This window comes from Oncorhynchus mykiss, chromosome 6, assembly GCF_013265735.2.
Source record: "Oncorhynchus mykiss isolate Arlee chromosome 6, USDA_OmykA_1.1, whole genome shotgun sequence".
NCBI lineage: Eukaryota > Metazoa > Chordata > Actinopteri > Salmoniformes > Salmonidae > Oncorhynchus > Oncorhynchus mykiss.
The window spans coordinates 93873320-93896933 of NC_048570.1; the positions used below are offsets into that span (position 1 = coordinate 93873320).

The 23614-nt window shown below is 45.5% G+C and overlaps 1 protein-coding gene across 6 annotated transcripts in view; it reads left to right on the forward strand.

Moving 5' to 3' along the window:
- LOC110526840 (histone-lysine N-methyltransferase KMT5B) overlaps positions 1-23614 on the forward strand; it is a 28186-nt gene extending 4572 nt beyond the window's left edge. For 3 of the 6 annotated variants that reach the window (XM_036981629.1, XM_036981628.1, XM_036981630.1), the window contains exons 2-10: positions 7544-7794; positions 9151-9298; positions 10624-10789; positions 10993-11102; positions 11656-11822; positions 12260-12279; positions 18346-18482; positions 18754-18962; positions 19179-23614. In XM_036981629.1, the coding sequence (XP_036837524.1) occupies positions 7632-7794; positions 9151-9298; positions 10624-10789; positions 10993-11102; positions 11656-11822; positions 12260-12279; positions 18346-18482; positions 18754-18962; positions 19179-21037 (2979 nt within the window). In that variant the 5' untranslated portion in view covers positions 7544-7631 and the 3' untranslated portion in view covers positions 21038-23614. Of the gene's footprint in view, positions 1-7543; positions 7795-8404; positions 8540-9150; positions 9299-9332; positions 9393-10623; positions 10790-10992; positions 11103-11655; positions 11823-12259; positions 12280-18345; positions 18483-18753; positions 18963-19178 lie in introns of those variants that run through there. The other 3 variants (XM_036981631.1, XM_036981632.1, XM_036981633.1) reach the window with 3 other exon arrangements.

Here is a 23614-nt window from a genome sequence, read left to right on the forward strand (position 1 = left end):
CTGCAAATTTGATAATTGTGTTGGAGTCGTGCCTGGCTGTGCAATCATGACTAAACGAGGAGTATTTCGTACTGAGGAAAGACGTAATTGCGTTGCTCAAGAATGTGCTGGTTCTCCTACCGCTGCTGCCATTTTCAATGGCATATGAGAACATGTTTGAAACCTGGGAACATGAACACCCTCCTAGCTCCTTTCGAACAACTGACTGGAGAAATAAGCTCATCAACTGTGTCTGCAGCAGACGTGATACCCTCTGTCACGGCACTGCTCAACAAAACAGCAGGCGTGATACCCTCTGTCATGGCACTGAGACACCTGTTCAACAAGACAGCAGACGTGATACCCTCTGTCATGGCACTGAGACACCTGCTCAACAAAACAGCAGACGTGATACCCTCTGTCATGGCACTGAGACACCTGCTCAACAAAACAGCAGACGTGATACCCTCTGTCATGGCACTGAGACACCTGCTCAACAATACAACAGACGTGATACACTCTGTCATGGCACTTCACTACTTGACATGTATAATGAAATCCTGGTTGAGAATGAAATGACTGAACAAATGAACAACAAAACAGCACAGCGAGTAAGTGAAAGAAATAGGTTTTGATGATGTTTTACTAGTAATGGGGACATACTTAAATGCCAACAAAATAACATTTTGGTCAGTGTGTGTTTCAAGTATTTAACGTTAACTGTACTAAAATGCTTAAGTCCGCTAAAATGTAAAATATCGGTTATCGGGTTTTTCTGTTAAGGAAAATATTGAATATCGGTATCGGTCAAAAATGTAAAATCGGTGCATCGCTACCTGTAAAATTTTTTATTTAATGCTTTTTTTTTTTTTTTTTAAAGTGAAGGGGTCTGAATACTTTCCGAATGCACTGTAGGTAGGGGTAAAGTAACTAGGCAACAGGATGAATAATAAACAATACCAGCAGCATATGTGATGAGTCATAAGGCAGAGCAAAGGGGTGTGGTCAATGCAAAAAGTCCAGGTCGCTAGTTCGTTAACTATTTCATCTTCGTGATATGGCACATCTGTCAGGTGTGAAGCGATTATCTTGGCAAAGAAGAAATGCTCACTTAACAGGGATGTAAACTAATTAGTGTACAACATTTTAGTGAAATAAGCTTCGTTTTTTGTTGTGCGTCTGGAACATTTCTGTGATCTTTTATTTCAGCTCATAAAACATGGAACCAACAACTTGTTGCGTTTTTAAAAAATATTTTTTGTTCAGCGTTCAATACAAAAAACCACCACCTGGTGGACAAAGTGCACGGATGCTGTTTCCATATACATGGTTCCACCCGGTGGAAAAGAAGGCGTTGGAGGACATGATCCACACATTAGGACCCCCCCCCAGTACAAGCTGAGAAAATATTCATCAAAAACAGAAATTCTGGACCTTTACAACAGAGTCCGATGAGAGGTCCAGGTTTTCGTGTCGGGTGCTTTTATTTACCTCAACATGTGCAATTCAGTGCTGAACTATTCTTATTGTTTACTACTATTTGGTATTATTTGTTTTTAAGATCGGTCGGTGAACATGCTAACAATTAGCTATTTTGACTGTCCTATTGTACCTGGCATCTAAGCTGCTGGTCATTTCGAAGGCCTAAGTTTTATTTATATATTTTTTTATTTTTTTTATTTATCTTTTTGTTGATCAGTAGGTACAATATTCATGCTGCTGAACAAAAGTCTGATTGTAGTTCTTGCTGTTGTTTCTTATTTAATAGTTTTGTTATATTTTGTATCTTGTGTCGTAGGCTACACTGTTTTGTCCTGTTTTTGGAAGCAGCAACTGCTAATAATTTCCATTCCAGGAGGCCTAAACCTTCTCTCACTTAGTAAATATTTAATAAGAAAAACAACTATCTATTTGCAATCGGAAGTTGCGTGTTTTATATTTGAAGAAACGTAATGCTGTTTGTTCGTTTGCCATCATGCAGAGTTAAAGCCTTGATTCCCACCCTATCTGCGGTCTTCTTGTTTATGTAAACATTTGGTAATACCGTAAACCCAAGGATGGTATGAAGGTATTGGGGAGAAATGGATACCGCCCTATTCCAGGTTTGGTGCATCGGTACCGCTTGCCGTGCGGTAGCAGAGAGAACAGTCTATGACTTGGGTGGCAGGAGTCTGACAATTTTTAGGGCCTTCCGACACCAACTGATATAGAGGTCCTGGATGGCAGGGAGGTCGACACCATGGATGTACTGGGCCGTACCCACTACCCTCTGTAGCACCTTGCGGTCGACACCATGGATGTACTGGGCCGTACGCACTACCCTCTGTAGCACCTTGTGTTCGACACCATGGATGTACTAGGCCGTACACACTACCCTCTGTAGCACCTTGCGGTCGACACCATGGATGTACTGGGCCGTACGCACTACCCTCTGTAGCACCTTGTGGTCGACACCATGGATGTACTAGGCCGTACACACTACCCTCTGTAGCACCTTGTGGTCGACACCATGGATGTACTGGGCCGTACACACTACCCCCTGTAGCATCTTGTGGTCGGATGCCAAGCAGTTGCCATATCAGGCGGTGACGCAGTCAGTCAAGATGCTCTCAATGGTGCAGCTGTAGAACTTTTTGGAGGATCTGATGAACCATGACACATCTTTTTGCAGCCTCCTGAGAGGGAAGAGGCGTTGTCGTGCCTTCTTAACGACCGTGTTGGTGTGTGTGGACCATGAGGAACTTTCAACCCGCTCCACTACAGTCCCGTCGATGTAGATTGGGGGCGTGGCTCAGGCCCTCCGTTTCCTGTAGTCCACCATCAGCTCCTTTTTGTCTTGTTGACACGTTGAAGGAAAGGTTGTTGTCCTGGCAACACACTGCTAGGTCACTGACCACCTCCCCTACAGGCGGTCTTATTGTCGTTGGTGACCAGGCCTAACACCGTCGTGTCGTCAGAGAACTTGCTGATGGTGTTTTTGGAGTCGTGCCTGGCGACGCAGTCCTGGGGTGAACAGGAAGTACAGGAGGGGACTAACGCGTCAATGCTGCGTAATTCTGCAGTCCATCTTTTCATTATGTAATCCCAAAATGTTTACTGCATATGCGTGTAATAAAAGTTCAACATTTTCACCTTTTTTGCTACTATTTCTGTCAAATCTAAGTGTACAATTTGATGCGTACGTTGGATATATCCAACTGCTGATGCAGTTTGGAGTGGAATAGAGACTGGGTCATCTGTTGGGTTGGTCCAGGGTGTCTGGGATGATGGTGTTGTGAGCCATGACCAGCCTTTTTCAAAGCATTTCATGGCTACAGATGTGAGTGTTGCTGCAGGGTTTCTGTAAATGAGACGGGTCCCATATGCATTGGCTGTGTAACCTGATTCGGGCATCCACCCACCGTGCTCAGAATGACACGAAATCACATTTTTAAATGATGCTATTTAATTTTAACAGAACATGCAAGTTGAGGATGCGATAAACGTGTCCTTACCGCGCACTTTGAAGCCAAGTAACGAACAGAAAAATCATTAGCCTGTTGCGTGTCTTTCAAGTTTGGCGAAGGTAACGTTCACCATTTAACAAATGGACCTTTTTACAATAAAGCATTCCATGTGTTTGCAGACCTATGTAATATAGCCTACTAATCCTGATGTGATGATTGGATAGTTGTAATTTAGACTAATAATATAACTCATTCCATGTGTTTGCAGACCTATGTAATATAGCCTACTAATCCTAATGCGATGAGTAGATTGGAGAGTTGTAATTTAGACTCATAATATAACTCAAGCACTGTTCACAATGCGTGGCTGAGCAGTATAGCGTAGAGGCCTGAGCTATAGGCTATATGTTTTTTTTGGGGGGGGATACATTTCATGCAATTCTACTACACTGTAATGACTGGAGACATTTTACAATTAAAAAAAATAAATGATAATTTAATACGCCAAATGACAGGGTAGCATCGCAGACACTGACAAACGGATCAATTAACATGACGTTGTCCATATAATGACCCTATGAGGACGGGGAGACACACATGGAATATGACGTCTAAACTGGAGGAGGAAATGAATCTATATAATAAAAAACATTTTAAATGGTACTGACCCGACCTGAGTAGTGAATAATGCTCGGTGAGCACTCACCCGGGGATGTGGACGATGCTCTCCGCTGGTGCTTAGGAGATGGGCTGTAGGCCTACTGTTGTTCCCATCTATTAAGTTTAGAACTAAACCATAGGTTCGTCTTTTCATTTTCTTCTCTTTTTAAAAAACAGTAGCCATTTTGCTTTTCCAAACTAGGTTCTCCCGCCATTGAATTGATAAATATTGCGATATGCCTGGCTGGGCCGTCTTTTACTTTACACTGACTGTCACAACTCAATCATCTATTAGGGTATTTACCAAGCGGGCTGCTTTTCCTTCCAACTGTAGGCAATGTGATTTAAAAATATATTAATTACGGCTAGGGGAAGCTAATGACCCTCTGTGGCCAAATCATGCTTTAGTAGCTTATATAAATGATTTGATTTAGTTCTGTACAGACAGGAGTAGGTTAATTAGGCTATGTAATTTTGGCAATTTAATTCAATTTACTTAGGTGGTGTGTCTATAAGAAAGACTCCTAGGGAAAGCTACGTCAATCTACCATCCCCCCCATTGTAGAAAAGTTGCTCTATTCTATTGTCCAGAAAGAAATGGCCAAACCAGACTCCGGAATGATGGATCACAAATTCATACAACCAGTAGGCCTAGGCTACATAAAAATAAAACAATCAGAACACTTTAGTGTCAAATGTTGATCAACTATTATTTGTTAACATTATTAGTGCAGTAGGGTATGGGTGAATGGGCATCTGGCTACCAGACAATGAGAGAATGTTGAAAACCAACAGAACCTGAGAGAAAGAGTCTACTGGTTTCAATGGTATATGTCTTTATAAAACAATAGACTACTGGTTTCAATGGTATATGTCTTTATAAAACAATAGACTACTGGTTTCAATGGTATATGTCTTTAGAAAACAATAGACTACTGGTTTCAATGGTATATGTCGTTATAAAACAATAGACTACTGGTTTCAATGGTATATGTCTTTATAAAACAATAGACTACTGGTTTCAATGGTATATGTCTTTATAAAACAATAGACTACTGGTTTCAATGGTATATGTCTTTATAAAACAATAGACTACTGGTTTCAATGGTATATGTCTTTAGAAAATACACTACTGGTTTCAATGGTATATGTCTTTATAAAACAATAGACTACTGGTTTCAATGGTATATGTCTTTATAAAACAATAGACTACTGGTTTCAATGGTATATGTCTTTATAAAACAATAGACTACTGGTTTCAATGGTATATGTCTTTAGAAAATACACTACTGGTTTCAATGGCATATGGAAGTCTTGTTGTTGATGAGTTTGGTCCATCTCCTTCCATCTCTCCAAAAACACACCTTCCCTCCAAAATGAGTGCATTCCAGAATGATTTTCTGTATGGTGTCTGGGATGAACAGTTGAAGAGAAGACTTTATGTCCTACACTACTTGTATGAAATGAGTAACCGCCATCCGTGTCGACCCTGGTTGCATCCTCCCCGTTAACAGTCATGCGGGGGGGCATTCCTTGGGCAAGAACACCATTCAATTTCACCATTTTTTTAACGTCCATATTTCTCCTCCTGCAGGCTGATGATGAGCTAGTTGCTGACAGCCTGGCCCTGGGACTGGCCCTGGGGCTGGCCCTGGGGCTGGCCCTGGGGCTGGTCCTGGTCCTGGGGCTGGTCCTGGGGCTGGCCCTGGGGCTGGCTGAGGGTCAATCTCATCCTCTTCTTACAACTCACTGTTAGATTCTGAGACATGATCCTCATTCCAAAGTGGAAGACTCTCCTTTCACACTAGCTTCTCTCTCTGCGAAAATTGTTTCTAAGGCCCTCTGAGCAGAGATTATATTTTCCAATACTGATTGATTGTGGTAAGGAGTCACACATGCAAAGATATTTATTTGTTGTGTCCCTCCCCCAATTTGCACCTGGCTGGGGTAAAGTGTGGGGAAATAGAGGTTTTTACAATGTATCAAAATAATGTACTGTAAGAACATTGTGCAGGTTCCCGCATGACATTGTGTAGTTTCACAGCACAGTGTGCCCTCAATGAAAATGAGCCAAGGCCAATGAGTCTCAGGTTGAAAAAAATAAATCATAGTATATATTTATTTTTTAGTAAACGTTGAAAATTGGTCCCACAGACCCGAACACCACACGAGTTAATGAAGCCGGCGACTGATGTGGTAAACTCTTCAATGTTATCGTTTGACTCTCGGAACATATTCCAGTCTGTGCTAGCGAAACAGTCCTGTAGCTTAGCAACCGCTTCATCGGACCACTTCCGTCACTGGTACTTCCTGTTTTGAATTGTCCTGTAGCTTAGCAACCGCTTCATCGGACCACTTCCGTCACTGGTACTTCCTGTTTTGAATTGTCCTGTAGCTTAGCAACCGCTTCATCGGACCACTTCCGTCACTGGTACTTCCTGTTTTGAATTGTCCTATAGCTTAGCAACCGCTTCATCGGACCACTTCCGTCACTGGTACTTCCTGTTTTGAATTGTCCTGTAGCTTAGCAACCGCTTCATCGGACCACTTCCGTCACTGGTACTTCCTGTTTTGAATTGTCCTGTAGCTTAGCAACCGCTTCATCAGACCACTTCCGTCACTGGTACTTCCTGTTTTGAATTTTTCCCTGTAAGCAGGAATCCGAAGGATATCGTTATGGTCATATTTGGCCAAATGGTGGGTGAGGGAGAGCTTTGTATGTGTTTCTGTGTGGCGTGAAGGAGATCAAGTCGCCTCTAGTTGCACAGGGGACATGTTGCAGCGTCACCTCACCAAATACACAAGTTGCAATTTCTAAATGTGGTTGTGCATCAGCAGTTTCTCTCATATCATTCACTGACAGTCACTCAATTAGCCCTTGTCAGCTATTTTTTTTATATATTCGTAAGTTAGTCTTGCGGCTAGCTATCTAAACTTGTAGTAATCATGGTTAAATTACCGACCACTTTTGATTTTTAGTTTGTCTCTCACTCAAATATCATATTAAAAACTGCAAACATTTCTCTCCACCATATGGAAAAATTTATAGATTTGCAGGAAATGAGCTGTAAAACTGCTCGTTTTTGTTTCTGCCCTATTGGCAAAATCAGTATAATTGCATGAAGTTATAAAATTGCTAAATCTTCTCTTCGCCCCATGGCAAAATGTGTAGAATGGCAGGAAATTAATTCTAAAACATTTTTTTCTCTGCTGTCCGGTGGGGGGGAGGGCTAAAGGGATTTGCTCGCAAGGTGGGGGGCAACAATTTCTCGTAGGGGCCCCAAAATGCTAGGGCTGGCTCGGACTGAAATTATGGGTACGCAGGCACTTTGATCGGGCCCACACCCATCTCTTCAGGGTGGAGACCATGTCTTCAGTATGACTGGATGATGTAATGAGATGGTGTGTGTGTGTGTGGTCTCTAACCAGGCCTTCATCCATTCCTCTTCCCACCCCAGGTGACGGCCCCTAGCTTCCAGTCTTCCCCACTCTGAGTGCTCCCTCAACTCAGAGACTCGATGCAACTGGACCTGGGGGCTTGTGGGTATGAAGTGGCTGGGCCAATCCAAGAGCATGGTGTTGAATGGCAGCAGGTACTCCACCAGTGAGCAGCAGCCCGTGAGCCAGAGCCAGACCCGCTCCCAGCAGCAGCTACACCCACAGAGGAGCTCTCTCCGACCAGGGACTGGCAGCAGGAGATGTAGCCGCCGTGAGTACTGGGACTGGGAATATATTCTATCATATGTGGGTCATATTCATAAGTGTACACCGTATCAAAACATTTTACAATGGGAAAACATTTTGCAGCAAAAAACAAAGAGTTTCTTATTGGACACGTTCAGGTAATCCTGTCCCATTTTCAGTCCGTGGCTTCAGTTTGTTTCCTTTTTCCTGGTTTTTGGAAAAATGAGCCAGAAATTGTAGTTTTTCTAGGTGGCTCCCATTTTGGCTGTAGTGTTTCCAAGCGCGTGGAAGAGCGCGCGTTCTTTGGTATTTTTCTCCGGTAAAGACGATAACGATTCTCCGTCTTCATTTGTATCGTTTATTGACGTATTAGGGTACCTAAGGTTTGATTTATAAACGTTGTTTGACTTGTTTGGAAAAGTTTTATTAGTAACGTTTGGGATTCATTTTGTATGCATTTTGATGGAGGGAAACTGGGTGGATTATTGACTGAAACGCGCCAGCTAAACTGAGTTTTTATGGATATAAAGAAGGACATTATCGAAACAAAAGGACCATTTGTGATGTATCTGGGACCTTTTGGAGTGCCAACAGAAGAAGATCATCAAAGGTAAGGCATTTATTATATCGCTATTTCTTACTTTCGTGGCGCACCTGCCTGGTTGAAATATGTTTTTCATGCTTTTGTACGCCGGGAGCTGTCCTCAGATGGTTTGCTTTCGCCGTAAAGCCTTTTTGAAATCTTACACAGCGGCCGGATTAACAAGAAGGTAAGCTTTATTTTGATGTGTTACACTTGTGATTTTATGGAAGTTAAATATTTATAATTCTGTAGTTTGAATTTCGACCCTCTGTAATTTCACCGGATGTTGGCGGTCAAATGTTGTCCATTTTTGCAGTGAATATAACAAATTAAAGGCTTATTATTATTATTATTATTATTATTATTATTATTATTATTATTAACAGTTCGCATTGTGAAAAGTAATGTAACATCGCTTATGATTTTATACTCCCAATTGTTATTCATTTTGTGGAAGAAAACATTTATAAATCATAATAATAATTTGACCAACGTCCACAGTGGTGCTGCAGGTGGTCCGCGATTTAAATTTACTTTTACAAAATGTTTTTTTATTGTTTTTTTTTTTAATCAATAACAGTTGGGAGTATTAATCGTATTATAATCGATATTACATTACTCTTCACAATGCAAATTGTTAATCATAATATGACCGCCAAGACATGTTAAAATGGTTCCGAGGTGTCCTCGAGCTTTTAAATATTGATTTGTGTGTTCCCCCGGAATGGGAAAGGTTGGGGAACCGCTGGTCTTAGGGGGTAACTTCACCGTACTCATTTACTCTCATGTTTTTCCCAGGGTTCAGTGCGGCCAGCCTGGAGGCGGAGCGACGCTGTATCCCGTCCTCTGGGATGACCGCCAAGGAGCTGTGTGAGCACGATGACCTCACCACCAGCCTCATCCTCGACCCTTACCTGGGCTTCCAGACACACAAGATGAACACCAGGTCAGTCTGGGGCCTTAACCTTAACCTTAAACCTGACTCTGATCCTCATCCTCATCCAATACCTGGGCTTCCAGACACACAAGATGAACACCAGGTCAGTCTGGGGCCTTAACCCTAACCTTAAACCTGACTCTGATCCTCATCCAATACCTGGGCTTCCCCTGCTAAACTCTAGACTGATTTTAAAGAGTGTGAGATTTTGGCAATTAAACTCATGGATATCATTTTTATGTCTGTGTGCAGTTTGAAGGTTGCTAGCTAGCGTTAGCTCAATGACTGGATGTCTATGGAGTTCTAGTCATTGTGCACACACACGCACACACACTCTCTCTGTGTGGTTACAGTAGGCTAACGTATGTCAATGGTTTTAGGAACAGCAGTAACATCAGGCAGGATTTAGGCTACCAACTGCCTAGCCAGTTGTAGCTCAATCTTGGGTGCAATGATCACGTTCCCACACTGACTGACTGTGTGGAGGCTCATTGATTTAACGTTGCATTAGCCTACTGGCAACGTTATGAATGATATCGCTGTCGGCTGTATTCGCCACGACTCACCGTTCTTTGTGCATCTTCAAATGGCGAACAAAGTTGTAAAATTGTTGCGTCTCCGTCTGTCATTTTCTTCCCGCATGTTTTGTAAGTTGCAATCCGTTTTGTTGTTGATACAGCGTCGTCTTTATATCACAAAATAAACATTTTGGAGATCATCTTTCCAAGGGCTCCATCTGAATTCACCCCCCCCCCCCCCCCCCCCCGACGTTCCTCTGCACTGCCACGCACAACTTTTTCTCAGCTGGCACAATTTGATTGGCTGCTATTTGATTCAAACTGTAATCCGTTAAATTAAGAAGTTGATGCGCTGCACAATTATTTTTTTTTTTTAAATAGCATCATTTTTAATATTTGGGCTTGGGGAGGGTGTCAGGTCGAGTCAAAAAGCTCAAGTCCAAGTTGAGTTGCAAGTCATCATATTTGTGACTTGAGTCTGACTCTAGTCCAAGTCATGTGACTCGAGTCTGACTCTAGTCCAAGTCATGTGACTCGAGTCTGACTCTAGTCCAAGTCATGTGACTCGAGTCTGACTCTAGTCCAAGTCATGTGACTCGAGTCTGACTCTAGTCCAAGTCATGTGACTCGAGTCCACACCTCTGGCAGTTACTCACCGTGAGGACTTTAGAATGCATCAGGAAATGTTTTGTATGTGCCATGTCTCTTATTCACTTTATAGTCTTCCTTCTAGAACTTGTTGCTTAGATAGTATGAATGGTATTTGGAAACCGGAATGTTTTGTCGTTATCGACGACACCTGTGATGTCGTGACAGATTTAGACCAATCAAGGGAAGACAGGAAGAGCTGAAGGAGATTATCGAGCGGTTCAAGAAGCACGACAACCTGGACAAGGCTTTCAGAGCACTCACCTCTGGAGACTGGTCCAGACACCACTTCCTACACAAGTCTAAAGCCCAGGAGAAGCTCTTCAAACAACACGTGAGATTACAACACACCACCGAGTCACAAATTACACTCTATGCCAGGTCACAAAGGTTCAACAAATAATAATAAATGAAGTAGAGTCTTCACCAATCAACTGATCCAACAACATATATTTTATTAGGTTGGTTATCCACAAGATTCAGTCCCTTTTCCTTGTAACTTGTTTGTTTGTTTGTTTGTTTTCCATTTTGTTCCAGGTATTTGTGTATCTGCGGATGTTTGCGGCTGACAGCGGGTTTGAGATTCTCCCGTGTAACCGCTACTCCTCTGAGCAGAACGGAGCCAAGATCGTGGCCACAAAGGAATGGTGAGGAACGCTGGTTTCTTCTTCACACTTCCTGTTGTTCTGACATCATCGTCGTCATTGAAACGGACCGACCTTCACACTTCCTGTTGTTCTGACATCATCGTCATTGAAACGGACCGACCTTCACACTTCCTGCTGTTCTGACATCATCATCGTCATTGAAACGGACCGACCTTCACACTTCCTGTTGTTCTGACATCATCGTCATCATTGAAATGGACCGACCTACACTCCCCACTGTTCTGACATCATCGTCATTGAAACGGACCGACCATCACACTTCCTGCTGTTCTGACATCATCGTCATTGAAATGGACCGACCTTCACACTTCCTGCTGTTCTGACATCATCGTCATTGAAATGGACCGACCTTCACACGTCCTGCTGTTCTGACATCATCGTCATTGAAATGGACCAATCTTCTTTCAAACCACTAAAATCACTATGCTCTTTAGTTCTTGATTTTCTGTGTCGTATTGATCACGTCCCTTATTTGGATCGACATTTCTTTCTCTCTTCCTTTATTTCTCTCTTTCTTTCTCTTGTACTTCAGGAAAAGGAACGATAAGATTGAGTACTTGGTGGGCTGCATCGCCGAGCTGTCGGAGAGCGAGGAGAACATGCTGCTGCGTCACGGGGAGAATGACTTCAGCGTCATGTACTCGACACGCAAGAACTGTGCTCAGCTGTGGCTGGGGCCTGCAGCCTTCATCAATCACGGTACGACAGTCTCCACTGCCAACACCGTACAGGTTGTCATTGGAAATACCAATACCAATATCATTCACTTACCGGTATAAATTACTACACCACATTTTAAATGAATCACAATATAACAAGTAAACCGACTTACATGAAAAAATACAGCCAGCACTCCCAAATAGAGTTTACCGATAGCTGTATTCTGGGTAGTTACAATGGACAGATTTATTCTGGACAGTTACAATGGGATGTTTGGGTCCGTCTCCAACACGGAAACAGATAATAGGTGTTTAATATCAGACCCTGGTCTAAAGTAGTGCACTAAATAAGTACTAGGGTGCCGTTTGGGGCGGGTCCTTTGTCAAGTGTTCCAGAAGAACAATTGAAGTTATGCTGCAGTCTCTCTCTGTGAGGAAACTAGGATCCTAATCTTCTGTGTTGCTTTGTTTTTTCAGATTGCCGGCCAAATTGCAAGGTGAGTGTGACGAAGCCCAGGGCTCAATGCAATAGGCTGCTACCCTTGGTGAGTGTGACCAAGCCCAGGGCTCAATACAATAGACTGCTACCCTTGGTGAGTGTGACCAAGCCCAGGGCTCAATACAATAGGCTGCTACCCTTGGTGAGTGTGACCAAGCCCAGGGCTCAATACAATAGGCTGCTACCCTTGGTGAGTGTGACCAAGCCCAGGGCTCAATACAATAGGCTGCTACCCTTGGTGAGTGTGACCAAGCCCAGGGCTCAATACAATAGGCTGCTACCCTTGGTGAGTGTGACCAAGCCCAGGGCTCAATACAATAGGCTGCTAACCTTGGTGAGAGTGACGAAGCCCAGGGCTCAATACAATAAGCTGCTACCCTTGGTGAGAGTGACGAAGCCCAGGGCTCAATACAATAGGCTGCTACCCTTGGTGAGTGTGACCAAGCCCAGGGCTCAATACAATAGGCTGCTACCCTTGGTGAGAGTGACGAAGCCCAGGGCTCAATACAATAGGCTGCTACCCTTGGTGAGAGTGACGAAGCCCCCAGGGCTCAATACAATAGGCTGCTACCCTTGGTGAGTGTGACCAAGCCCAGGGCTCAATACAATAGGCTGCTACCCTTGGTGAGAGTGACGAAGCCCAGGGCTCAATACAATAGGCTGCTACCCTTGGTGAGTGTGACCAAGCCCAGGGCTCAATACAATAGGCTGCTACCCTTGGTGAGAGTGACGAAGCGCCCAGGGCTCAATACAATAGGCTGCTACCCTTGGTGAGAGTGATGAAGCCCAGGGCTCAATACAATAGGCTGCTACCCTTGGTGAGTGTGACCAAGCCCAGGGCTCAATACAATAGGCTGCTACCCTTGGTGAGAGTGACGAAGCCCAGGGCTCAATACAATAGGCTGCTACCCTTGGTGAGAGTGACGAAGCCCAGGGTTCAATACAATAGGCTGCTACCCTTGGTGAGAGTGACGAAGCCCAGGGCTCAATACAATAGGCTGCTACCCTTGGTGAGAGTGATGAAGCCCAGGGCTCAATACAATAGTCTGCTACCCTTGGTGAGAGTGACCAAGCCCAGGGCTCAATACAATAGACTGCTACCCTTGGTGAGAGTGACGAAGCCCAGGGCTCAATACAATAGGCTGCTACCCTTGGTGAGTGTGACCAAGCCCAGGGCTCAATACAATAGGCTGCTACCCTTGGTGAGAGTGACGAAGCGCCCAGGGCTCAATACAATAGGCTGCTAACCTTGGTGAGAGTGACCAAGCCCAGGGCTCAATACAATAAGCTGCTACCCTTGGTGAGAGTGATGAAGCCCAGGGCTCAATACAATAGGCTGCTACCCTTGGTGAGTGTGACCAAGCCCAGGGCTCAATACAATAGGCTGCTAACCTTGGTGAGAGTGACCAAGCCCAGGGCTCAATACAATAGGCTGCTACCCTTGGTGAGTGTGACCAAGCCCAGGGCTCAATACAATAGGCTGCTAACCTTGGTGAGAGTGACCAAGCCCAGGGCTCAATACAATAAGCTGCTACCCTTGGTGAGAGTGATGAAGCCCAGGGCTCAATACAATAAGCTGCTACCCTTGGTGAGAGTGATGAAGCCCAGGGCTCAATACAATAAGCTGCTACCCTTGGTGAGAGTGATGAAGCCCAGGGCTCAATACAATAGGCTGCTACCCTTGGTGAGTGTGACGAAGCCCCCAGGGCTCAATACAATAGGCTGCTACCCTTGGTGAGAGTGATGAAGCCCAGGGCTCAATACAATAGGCTGCTACCCTTGGTGAGTGTGACGAAGCCCAGGGCTCAATACAATAGGCTGCTACCCTTGGTGAGTGTGACAAAGCCCAGGGCTCAATACAATAAGCTGCTACCCTTGGTGAGAGTGATGAAGCCCAGGGCTCAATACAATAGGCTGCTACCCTTGGTGAGTGTGACGAAGCCCAGGGCTCAATACAATAGGCTGCTACCCTTGGTGAGTGTGACAAAGCCCAGGGCTCAATACAATAGACTGCTACCCTTGGTGAGTGTGACCAAGCCCAGGGCTCAATACAATAGGCTGCTACCCTTGGTGAGAGTGATGAAGCCCAGGGCTCAATACAATAGGCTGCTACCCTTGGTGAGAGTGACGAAGCCCAGGGCTCAATACAATAGGCTGCTACCCTTGGTGAGAGTGATGAAGCCCAGGGCTCAATACAATAGTCTGCTACCCTTGGTGAGAGTGACCAAGCCCAGGGCTCAATACAATAGACTGCTACCCTTGGTGAGTGTGACCAAGCCCAGGGCTCAATACAATAGGCTGCTACCCTTGGTGAGAGTGACCAAGCCCAGGGCTCAATACAATAGACTGCTACCCTTGGTGAGTGTGACCAAGCCCAGGGCTCAATACAATAGGCTGCTACCCTTGGTGAGTGTGACCAAGCCCAGGGCTCAATACAATAGGCTGCTACCCTTGGTGAGTGTGACCAAGCCCAGGGCTCAATACAATAGGCTGCTACCCTTGGTGAGTGTGACGAAGCCCAGGGCTCAATACAATAGGCTGCTACCCTTGGTGAGTGTGACCAAGCCCAGGGCTCAATACAATAGGCTGCTACCCTTGGTGAGAGTGACGAAGCCCAGGGCTCAATACAATAAGCTGCTACCCTTGGTGAGAGTGACGAAGCCCAGGGCTCAATACAATAAGCTGCTACCCTTGGTGAGAGTGACGAAGCCCAGGGCTCAATACAATAGGCTGCTACCCTTGGTGAGAGTGACGAAGCCCAGGGCTCAATACAATAGGCTGCTACCCTTGGTGAGAGTGACGAAGCCCAGGGCTCAATACAATAGGCTGCTACCCTTGGTGAGAGTGACGCCCCCAGGGCTCAATACAATAGGCTGCTAACCTTGGTGAGAGTGATGAACCCCAGGGCTCAATACAATAGGCTGCTACCCTTGGTGATTGTGACGAAGCCCAGGGCTCAATACAATAGGCTGCTACCCTTGGTGAGAGTGATGACGCCCCCAGAGCTCAATACAATAGGCTGCTACCCTTGGTGAGAGTGACGAAGCCCAGGGCTCAATACAATAGGCTGCTACCCTTGGTGAGAGTGACGAAGCCCCCAGGGCTCAATACAATAGGCTGCTACCCTTGGTGAGAGTGACGAAGCCCAGGGCTCAATACAATAGGCTGCTACCCTTGGTGAGAGTGACGAAGCCCCCAGGGCTCAATACAATAGGCTGCTACCCTTGGTGAGAGTGATGACGCCCCCAGGGCTCAATACAATAGGCTGCTACCCTTGGTGAGAGTGACGAAGCCCCCAGGGCTCAATACAATAGGCTGCTAACCTTGGTGAGAGTGATGACGCCCCCAGGGCTCAATACAATAGGCTGCTACCCTTGGTGAGAGTGACGAAGCCCAGGGCTCAATACAATAGGCTGCTACCCTTGGTGAGAGTGACGAAGCGCCCAGGGCTCAATACAATAGGCTGCTACCCTTGGTGAGAGTGATGAAGCCCAGGGCTCAATACAATAGACTGCTACCCTTGGTGAGAGTGACGAAGCCCCCAGGGCTCAATACAATAGGCTGCTACCCTTGGTGAGAGTGACGAAGCCCCCAGGGCTCAATACAATAGGCTGCTACCCTTGGTGAGATTGACGAAGCCCAGGGTTCAATACAATAGGCTGCTACCCTTGGTGAGAGTGACGAAGCCCCCAGGGCTCAATACAATAGGCTGCTACCCTTGGTGAGAGTGACGAAGCCCAGGGCTCAATACAATAGACTGCTACCCTTGGTGAGAGTGACGAAGCCCAGGGCTCAATACAATAGGCTGCTACCCTTGGTGAGAGTGACGAAGCCCCCAGGGCTCAATACAATAGGCTGCTACCCTTGGTGAGAGTGACGAAGCCCCCAGGGCTCAATACAATAGGCTGCTACCCTTGGTGAGAGTGACGAAGCCCAGGGCTCAATACAATAGGCTGCTACCCTTGGTGAGAGTGACGAAGCCCCCAGGGCTCAATACAATAGGCTGCTACCCTTGGCGTGGAATGAGGTTAACACAATACACTTGGTGTATTGATTAAGATGGCAGAAAGAGGGTGGTTCACACACAGACAATAAATTATTACATTGCAAATAATAATATATTTTTTCTTTCTTGGTGACAACAAAAAACACCTTAAAGTTGTGACTGAAAATGTTCACTTCTTTAAAAGTTTTTAATAATTTTCTTTGCTTTGAATGGTTCCCTTCAGTGTTGGGATTCTGCTACCCACCTGTGATTAAAGGTTACCTCAGGGTCCATATTTATAGAGTGCTGATTTTAGGATCATGTCCGTCCCCTCCATATAATCGTATTCATCAAATTGTATTTTGTCATATGTGCTGAATACAACGTAGACCTTACCGTTAAATGCTTATTATAAGCCCTTAACCAACAATAAACTAAAGAAACAACAACAATAACAAGGCTATATACATGGGCACCAATTCAGTGTGCGGAGGGTACAGGCTAGTCGAGGTCATTTGTACATGTAGGTAGGGGTAAAGTGACTATATATAGATAATAAACAGTAACATCAGTGTAGGTAGGGGTAAAGTGACTATATATAGATAATAAACAGTAACGTCAGTGTAGGTAGGGGTAAAGTGACTATATATAGATAATAAACAGTAACATCAGTGTAGGTAGGGGTAAAAGTGACTATATATAGATAATAAACAGTAACATCAGTGTAGGTAGGGGTAAAGTGACTATATATAGATAATAAACAGACAGTAACATCAGTGTAGGTAGGGGTAAAGTGACTATATATAGATAATAAACAGTAACATCAGTGTAGGTAGGGGTAAAGTGACTATATATAGATAATAAACAGACAGTAACATCAGTGTAGGTAGGGGTAAAGTGACTATATATAGATAATAAACAGACAGTAACATCAGTGTAGGTAGGGGTAAAGTGACTATATATAGATAATAAACAGACAGTAACATCAGTGTAGGTAGGGGTAAAGTGACTGTATAGATGATAATAAACAGAGTAACAGTAGTTATCTAAAAGGCTAAACAGATCCTAGATCAGCACGTATTCTCAGAGACTCGTTGTAAATACTGTCCCTGGTGTCTAACTGTTTTAGTTGTGTATCTGGATGGCTGAAGGTGGTAATGAATCTCTAACTGTTTTAGTTGTGTATCTAGATGGCTGAAGGTGGTAATGAGTGTAGTTGTGTATCTAGATGGCTGAAGGTGGTTAATGAGTGTAGTTGTGTATCCAGATGGCTGAAGGTGGTTAATGAGTGTAGTTGTGTATCTAGATGGCTGAAGGTGGTTAATGAGTGTAGTTGTGTATCTAGATGGCAGAAGGTGGTAATGAGTGTAGTTGTGTATCTAGATGGCTGAAGGTGGTTAATGAGTGTAGTTGTGTATCTAGATGGCTGAAGGTGGTAATGAGTGTAGTTGTGTATCTAGATGGCAGAAGGTGGTAATGAGTGTAGTTGTGTATCTAGATGGCTGAAGGTGGTAATGAGTGTAGTTGTGTATCTAGATGGCTGAAGGTGGTAATGAGTGTAGTTGTGTATCTAGATGGCTGAAGGTGGTAATGAGTGTAGTTGTGTATCTAGATGGCTGAAGGTGGTTAATGAGTGTAGTTGTGTATCTAGATGGCTGAAGGTGGTAATGAGTGTAGTTGTGTATCTAGATGGCTGAAGGTGGTAATGAGTGTAGTTGTGTATCTAGATGGCTGAAGGTGGTTAATGAGTGTAGTTGTGTATCTAGATGGCTGAAGGTGGTTAATGAGTGTAGTTGTGTATCTAGATGGCTGAAGGTGGTTAATGAGTGTAGTTGTGTATCTAGATGGCTGAAGGTGGTTAATGAGTGTAGTTGTGTATCTAGATGGCTGAAGGTGGTTAATGAGTGTAGTTGTGTATCTAGATGGCTGAAGGTGGTTAATGAGTGTAGTTGTGTATCTAGATGGCTGAAGGTGGTTAATGAGTGTAGTTGTGTATCTAGATGGCTGAAGGTGGTTAATGAGTGTAGTTGTGTATCTGGATGGCTGAAGGTGGTTAATGAGTGTCTTGGTGTGTTCCAGTTTGTGTCGACGGGTCGTGACACGGCCTGTGTCAAGGTGCTAAGGGACATCGAACCGGGAGAGGAGATCTCCTGTTACTACGGCGACGGATTCTTCGGGGAGAACAACGAATATTGTGAATGCTACACGTGTGAACGGTATGTATGGTCTCGGCGTCCATTTTCTGTTGATTTTGAATAACAACACAAATCTGTTGGTTTTTCCATCTCTCCTTTTTTTTGGGGGGGTACATCATTTGAGGTAATGTGACGTAGAGGCACAATTTAATACACAATAAAACATAAAAACATTTTTTTAATAAGCAGTGTTTATTCATATGGCTGGAGGAATATGAACACAATGTGTTTACCCAAGGCACATTGTGTTGTGACCTTTACTGGTCCGTTTGTTTGTTTGTTTGTTGTACAGACGTCTCACTGGCGCGTTCAAATCCAAGGCCGGGCTGCCGGCGGAGGCTCCGGTGATCAACAGCGCGTACGGGTTACGGGAGACGGACAAGCGCCTGAACCGGCTGAAGAAGATGGAGGCAGGAGGAGAGGGCAGCAGGAACTCCGACAGCCACTCCGTGGGCTCCCACACCGACATAGACTCTCAGGACATGCCAAACACACACACGTGTAAGAACAGGTTGACACCAGGGTTGAAATTAGGGCTGAGGTTTTTGGGGGTTCATTCAGTTTGTGGTTTTAGGTGGATCCCCTCCCCTTGTATTGTTAGAATTCTCTATGCTGAATTTGTGGATTTTTTTATTTTATTTTAAATGTATAAAACAAACCACAATTTGATCTGATGTTTAGTTTCCCTCTCTTCTCCCCCCCCCCAACCCCCCTCAGCTGGAAGGAAAAGGACTTCCTCCAATATGAAGTTCAGCAGAACCAGAACTCGAAGCAGACCGTCTCTTTCCAGAGCACTAACCTCTACCTCACCTTCTAAACAAAGTCACAGAGACACTGGCAGGATACCAAAGAGACTGCGATCCAAACCCGCCAGGCCTTCGCTCTCCAAGGTCCGGTTGCGCAGTAGATGCAGCAGGGGCAGAGGTTCGGAGCCCAAAGCGGCGGCAGCGTCGTCGGTGGCCCGAGGGGAAGTGCTGGGTACCGCCGGGCCTGGTCGCCTGGGTCTCCGGGAGCCGAGGACGTCGCCGCTGTGTAAGGCGGGCGTGTCGGTGAAAACGGAGAAGGATGCACAGGGACCAGTCCAGACAGCACTGGGCCAGCGGGGGTGTCTGACCCGCCATGCGGCCAAGGAGAACAACACCCCGGCAGTCCGCGAGGGCAGCCAGAACCAGCCTTGCACTTACAGGACTCGCAGGTCCACCAGGACCCTGGTAAAGGTCCAGGAGGCTGTACCCGGGTCAGCTGGGGTTAAACTGGAGCCCGGGGGCCTGGAGGGCCACGGCACCGTCCCTGGAGGGGTGGAGATTAAAACTGAGCCTGCTGACCTGGAGCAGTACCTGGGTCACGGGTTGGGCTCGGAGCTGGGCGGAGGTCTGGATGCTGGCTACACGAGCAGAGGGGTATGTACCAGACGCAGCCAGCTCACCCAGCTCCGGCCCGAACGGACGATAAAGTGCGAGGACTCGTCGTACGGCGAGCTGTTCCCGCCGGTAGCGGTGGCCCCGGTGGCGTCCTCCCAACAACCCCGTCACCACCACAGTACTGCCGACACGGCAGACTGCGACAAGATGCTGCTGGGCCTCTCTGTCCCAGAGCACCACTGGGACTACAGGGGGAGCGAGGCCCTCCGGAGGGAGCGGGGGGAGGACAGGGACAAGGGGAGGGAGGACAGGGACAGGGACAAGGGGAGGGAGCCCCTCCGGAGGGAGCGTGGGGAGGACAGGAACAGGAACAAGGGGAGGGAGCCCCTCCGAAGGGAGCGGGGGGAGGACAGGAACAGGAACAAGGGGAGGGAGAAAGGGCGTCGGCATAAAGAGAAGGGAGGTTACCGGAGTCACAGGGGGGACAGAGCGCAGAGCAAAGGGAAGAAGAAACAGCGGATCACGCGCTACGACGCCCAGCTGATCCTGGAGAACAGTGGAGGGATCCCCAAACTGACGCTCCGCCGGCGCAGAGACAGCAGCAGCAGCAAGACCAACGAGCCCAGCGAGCCAATCAGCACGCAGCAGCAGGCTAGCAGCACCACCACGACGCCGCAGCCTACCGCCCAACCCCCGGTCAACTCCTCTTCGTCATCTTCCTCCTCATCAACGTCCAAGATCAGCATTATGTTCAGGAAGGACCCGTCTCAGGACAGGGAGAAGGGCAGTTCCTGCAGCTCCTACCACGTGTCCAAGCTGAACGGGTTTGGGCCTCCCGGGCTCCACAGCACCAGCAGCTCCACCAAGCTGAAGATCCAGCTGAAGAGGGAGGACGACGGACGGGCCCAGACGCACACCGACAACAGGGGGGACACGGAGGGCTGCGGTCTGGGTGGCGGGGCCTTCGGCCTGGAAGCCAGGAACGGTGGGAACCACGTGGGGCACAGGATACAAAACATTGTGGTAGATGAGTCTTCGTCTGATGATGATGAGGAGGAGGAGGAGGAGGATGACTACTTTGACGATGAGTTTGAGGACGATTTCATTCCACTCCCGCCAGCGAAGCGGTTGCGTCTCATCGTGGGGAAAGACTCAATAGACATCGATATCTCATCCCGGAGGAGAGAAGACCAGTCTCTGAGGCTAAACGCCTGATAAAGCTCTCTGAATGGAGTTCATAATTGCGTCCCAAATGTCAAACTGTTCCCTATGCTGTGCACTACTTTTGTGTGTGGTTAATAGCAGTACACTAGGTAGGGAATAGGGTGCCATTTTGGGACTCAAGTCCATCACTCCACCTTTTACATGTACAGAAAACACTTGACTCACTAATCAACTGTTGTGTTGATGATGTTTAAAGAAGTACAGTCATTTAAAAAATTAAAAAATAACTTATAAAGTTGCAACAAAAAAGAAAACTACGCGAATCAGAAGGAAGATGTTTGTATAAATGGAAAAGTGAATGCACTTCTGTCATGATTTAATATTCATAATGAACATGAATATTGTAGAAGGTGTACAGATATTATGGTGACTATCCTCTGTCCCACAGACAGACTTATTGAACTTTTTTATTTTACATTTTGTCTCACAGTACGCAATTCTAAACTCTGTTGGCAAACCAGACTATTTTTTTTTTGTTGTTTTGTTTTATTTTTAAATTGAGTTTTTGTAAAAACCCATATGATATGGGGATATGGGTCCAGTAACGTTCTGATAGGGGTCAATCCATTCAGTTGTAGTAATAATGACAGGTTTCTATAACCGTTCCAACTCATGAGTGAACTCAGTCCCACCAACACACTGGAATCATAGTGGGTTCTATCAGCTGCTCATCAGGGTCTTGAGCTCCGTTCCAATTCCGGAAACAAACAGGAATTCCGAATTGGAATTGGAATCTCTCAGTTTGCTTCCTTGTCTGAATTGAAATGGAATTGAGTCCAACCCTGCTCCTCCTGTCCTCCTGGCTGTGTTTTTTTGTTATTCTCTAAGAGAACGTTGACCCTGGCTGCAATATCCCAAATGTGTTTAAAGCTCACACAGTACTGTTTACAGCATGATGGGTAATGGGTCATTGACAAGCCAACAAATGGACCAATGTTTTGGTAATTTTTAAGCTTCATTTCTGATTTCTGGAGCCTCTGATTGGGTTTTGACTAGATCGTATACGGCTACGGACAGAATTAACTTCCTAGCAGGTTAGGAGAATTAGGTTAAAGGTTAGGAAAAGGGTTGGGGTTAGCTGAAATGCTAATATTCTACCCGACTCCAACGTACAACGATGAATTTTTTACCGTTGCTGTTATACCAGGGGTGTCAAACTCATTCCACGGAGGGCCAAAGTGTCTGCTGTTTTTGTTGGTTGTTCCTTTTAAGACCTCCACAACCAGGTCAGAAGAGTTTCCTTACTAATTAGGTGACCTTGAGTCATCAATCGAGTACAAGTGGAGGAGCGAAAACCGGCATCCACTTTAGCCCTCCGTAGAACACATGCTGTATACCGTCTAGCCACGAGAGGTTTAACGTTTTTAAACACTAATCTGTTAAATGAATACATGGCGTGTACGCTGTCTGCTGTTTTTTTTTTTTTTTAAACGCGTCATCAGGAAGTAACACGAAGAAGACCAGAAGTCATGTGACAGGAAGACTGAATCATGTTCTGGAAAACGAGTTCAGACTCACCAGGGTATTTAGTTGTTGTTTTTCTTTAGCTCCAAATCAAACATAATGAACACATAATTTCGACTTCATCGAAATGTTATCCCCAACGAAATAGTCATTTTTCACAAACAGTATTAGGTGCCTTACAAACAACTCTTGGGAGGGGGGGGGGGGGGGGTGTATCTGTCGAAGGCCTAGTTTTTTAGAAAAAAATGATTATCAGAAGGTGAAGAACTGTAGGTCGTCCCTCGGTAACTGTAACTACGGGAACACTCCCCCCCCCCCCCCCCCCCCCCCCAGTCTTTCTGTATAGTCTTTCTGTTTGAGTTATTTTAGGGCTGGTTTCCCAGACATATTCAGACTAGCCTCGGAACTACCAAGCTATTCTCCATCGACCGTGTTTTTTTGTTTGTTTTAGTCTTTAATCCTTGTCTGGGAAACCAGTCTTTTCAGTGTGGAAGTACTGAACTGCCAGATTTAACCCAAGGGATCAACTGAGATGAATGTTACCTCCACTTTCTGTTGTCCTGTACTGTTCATATCACCAGCAAGCAGCGAATCACAGTGATAAACAAGGGGTTGTGTTCATGTAGGTACAAGAAGGGGAGGGGCCTCCCTGGACTTGTCCAATAAGAAATTGTCACTTTTTTTTTTTCTGTTGCAAAACATTTTCTGTTGTGTGCCCTAATGAACACAACCCTGGCTATACCGTGTACCTCCTCCCCCTGTATGGATGCCGGTCACTCTCCATTCTGTACTGTTCCAGGTGTTACTGTGTGATCTTATGTTCAATAGCCAGCTGTCGACATTTCTGATTTGATGAAATTCAATAACAACAAACAAACAAAAAAATGAAAGAAATGTGAATCGTTTGCAGACATTTTTTTAGTGTTGCGTTGGGTTAGTGGGGGGGGAAAAACACTTAAAACAGACCTTTAAACCAGAGCAGTGCTTTTATGTCCAGTATGTAAAACAACAAAAATCACGTGAACACACCCTGTACTTATTTAACCGTTTTGGAATACTTGAAAACATAAAGTTTCTTTGTGAGAATAAACTTATTTTTCTGTG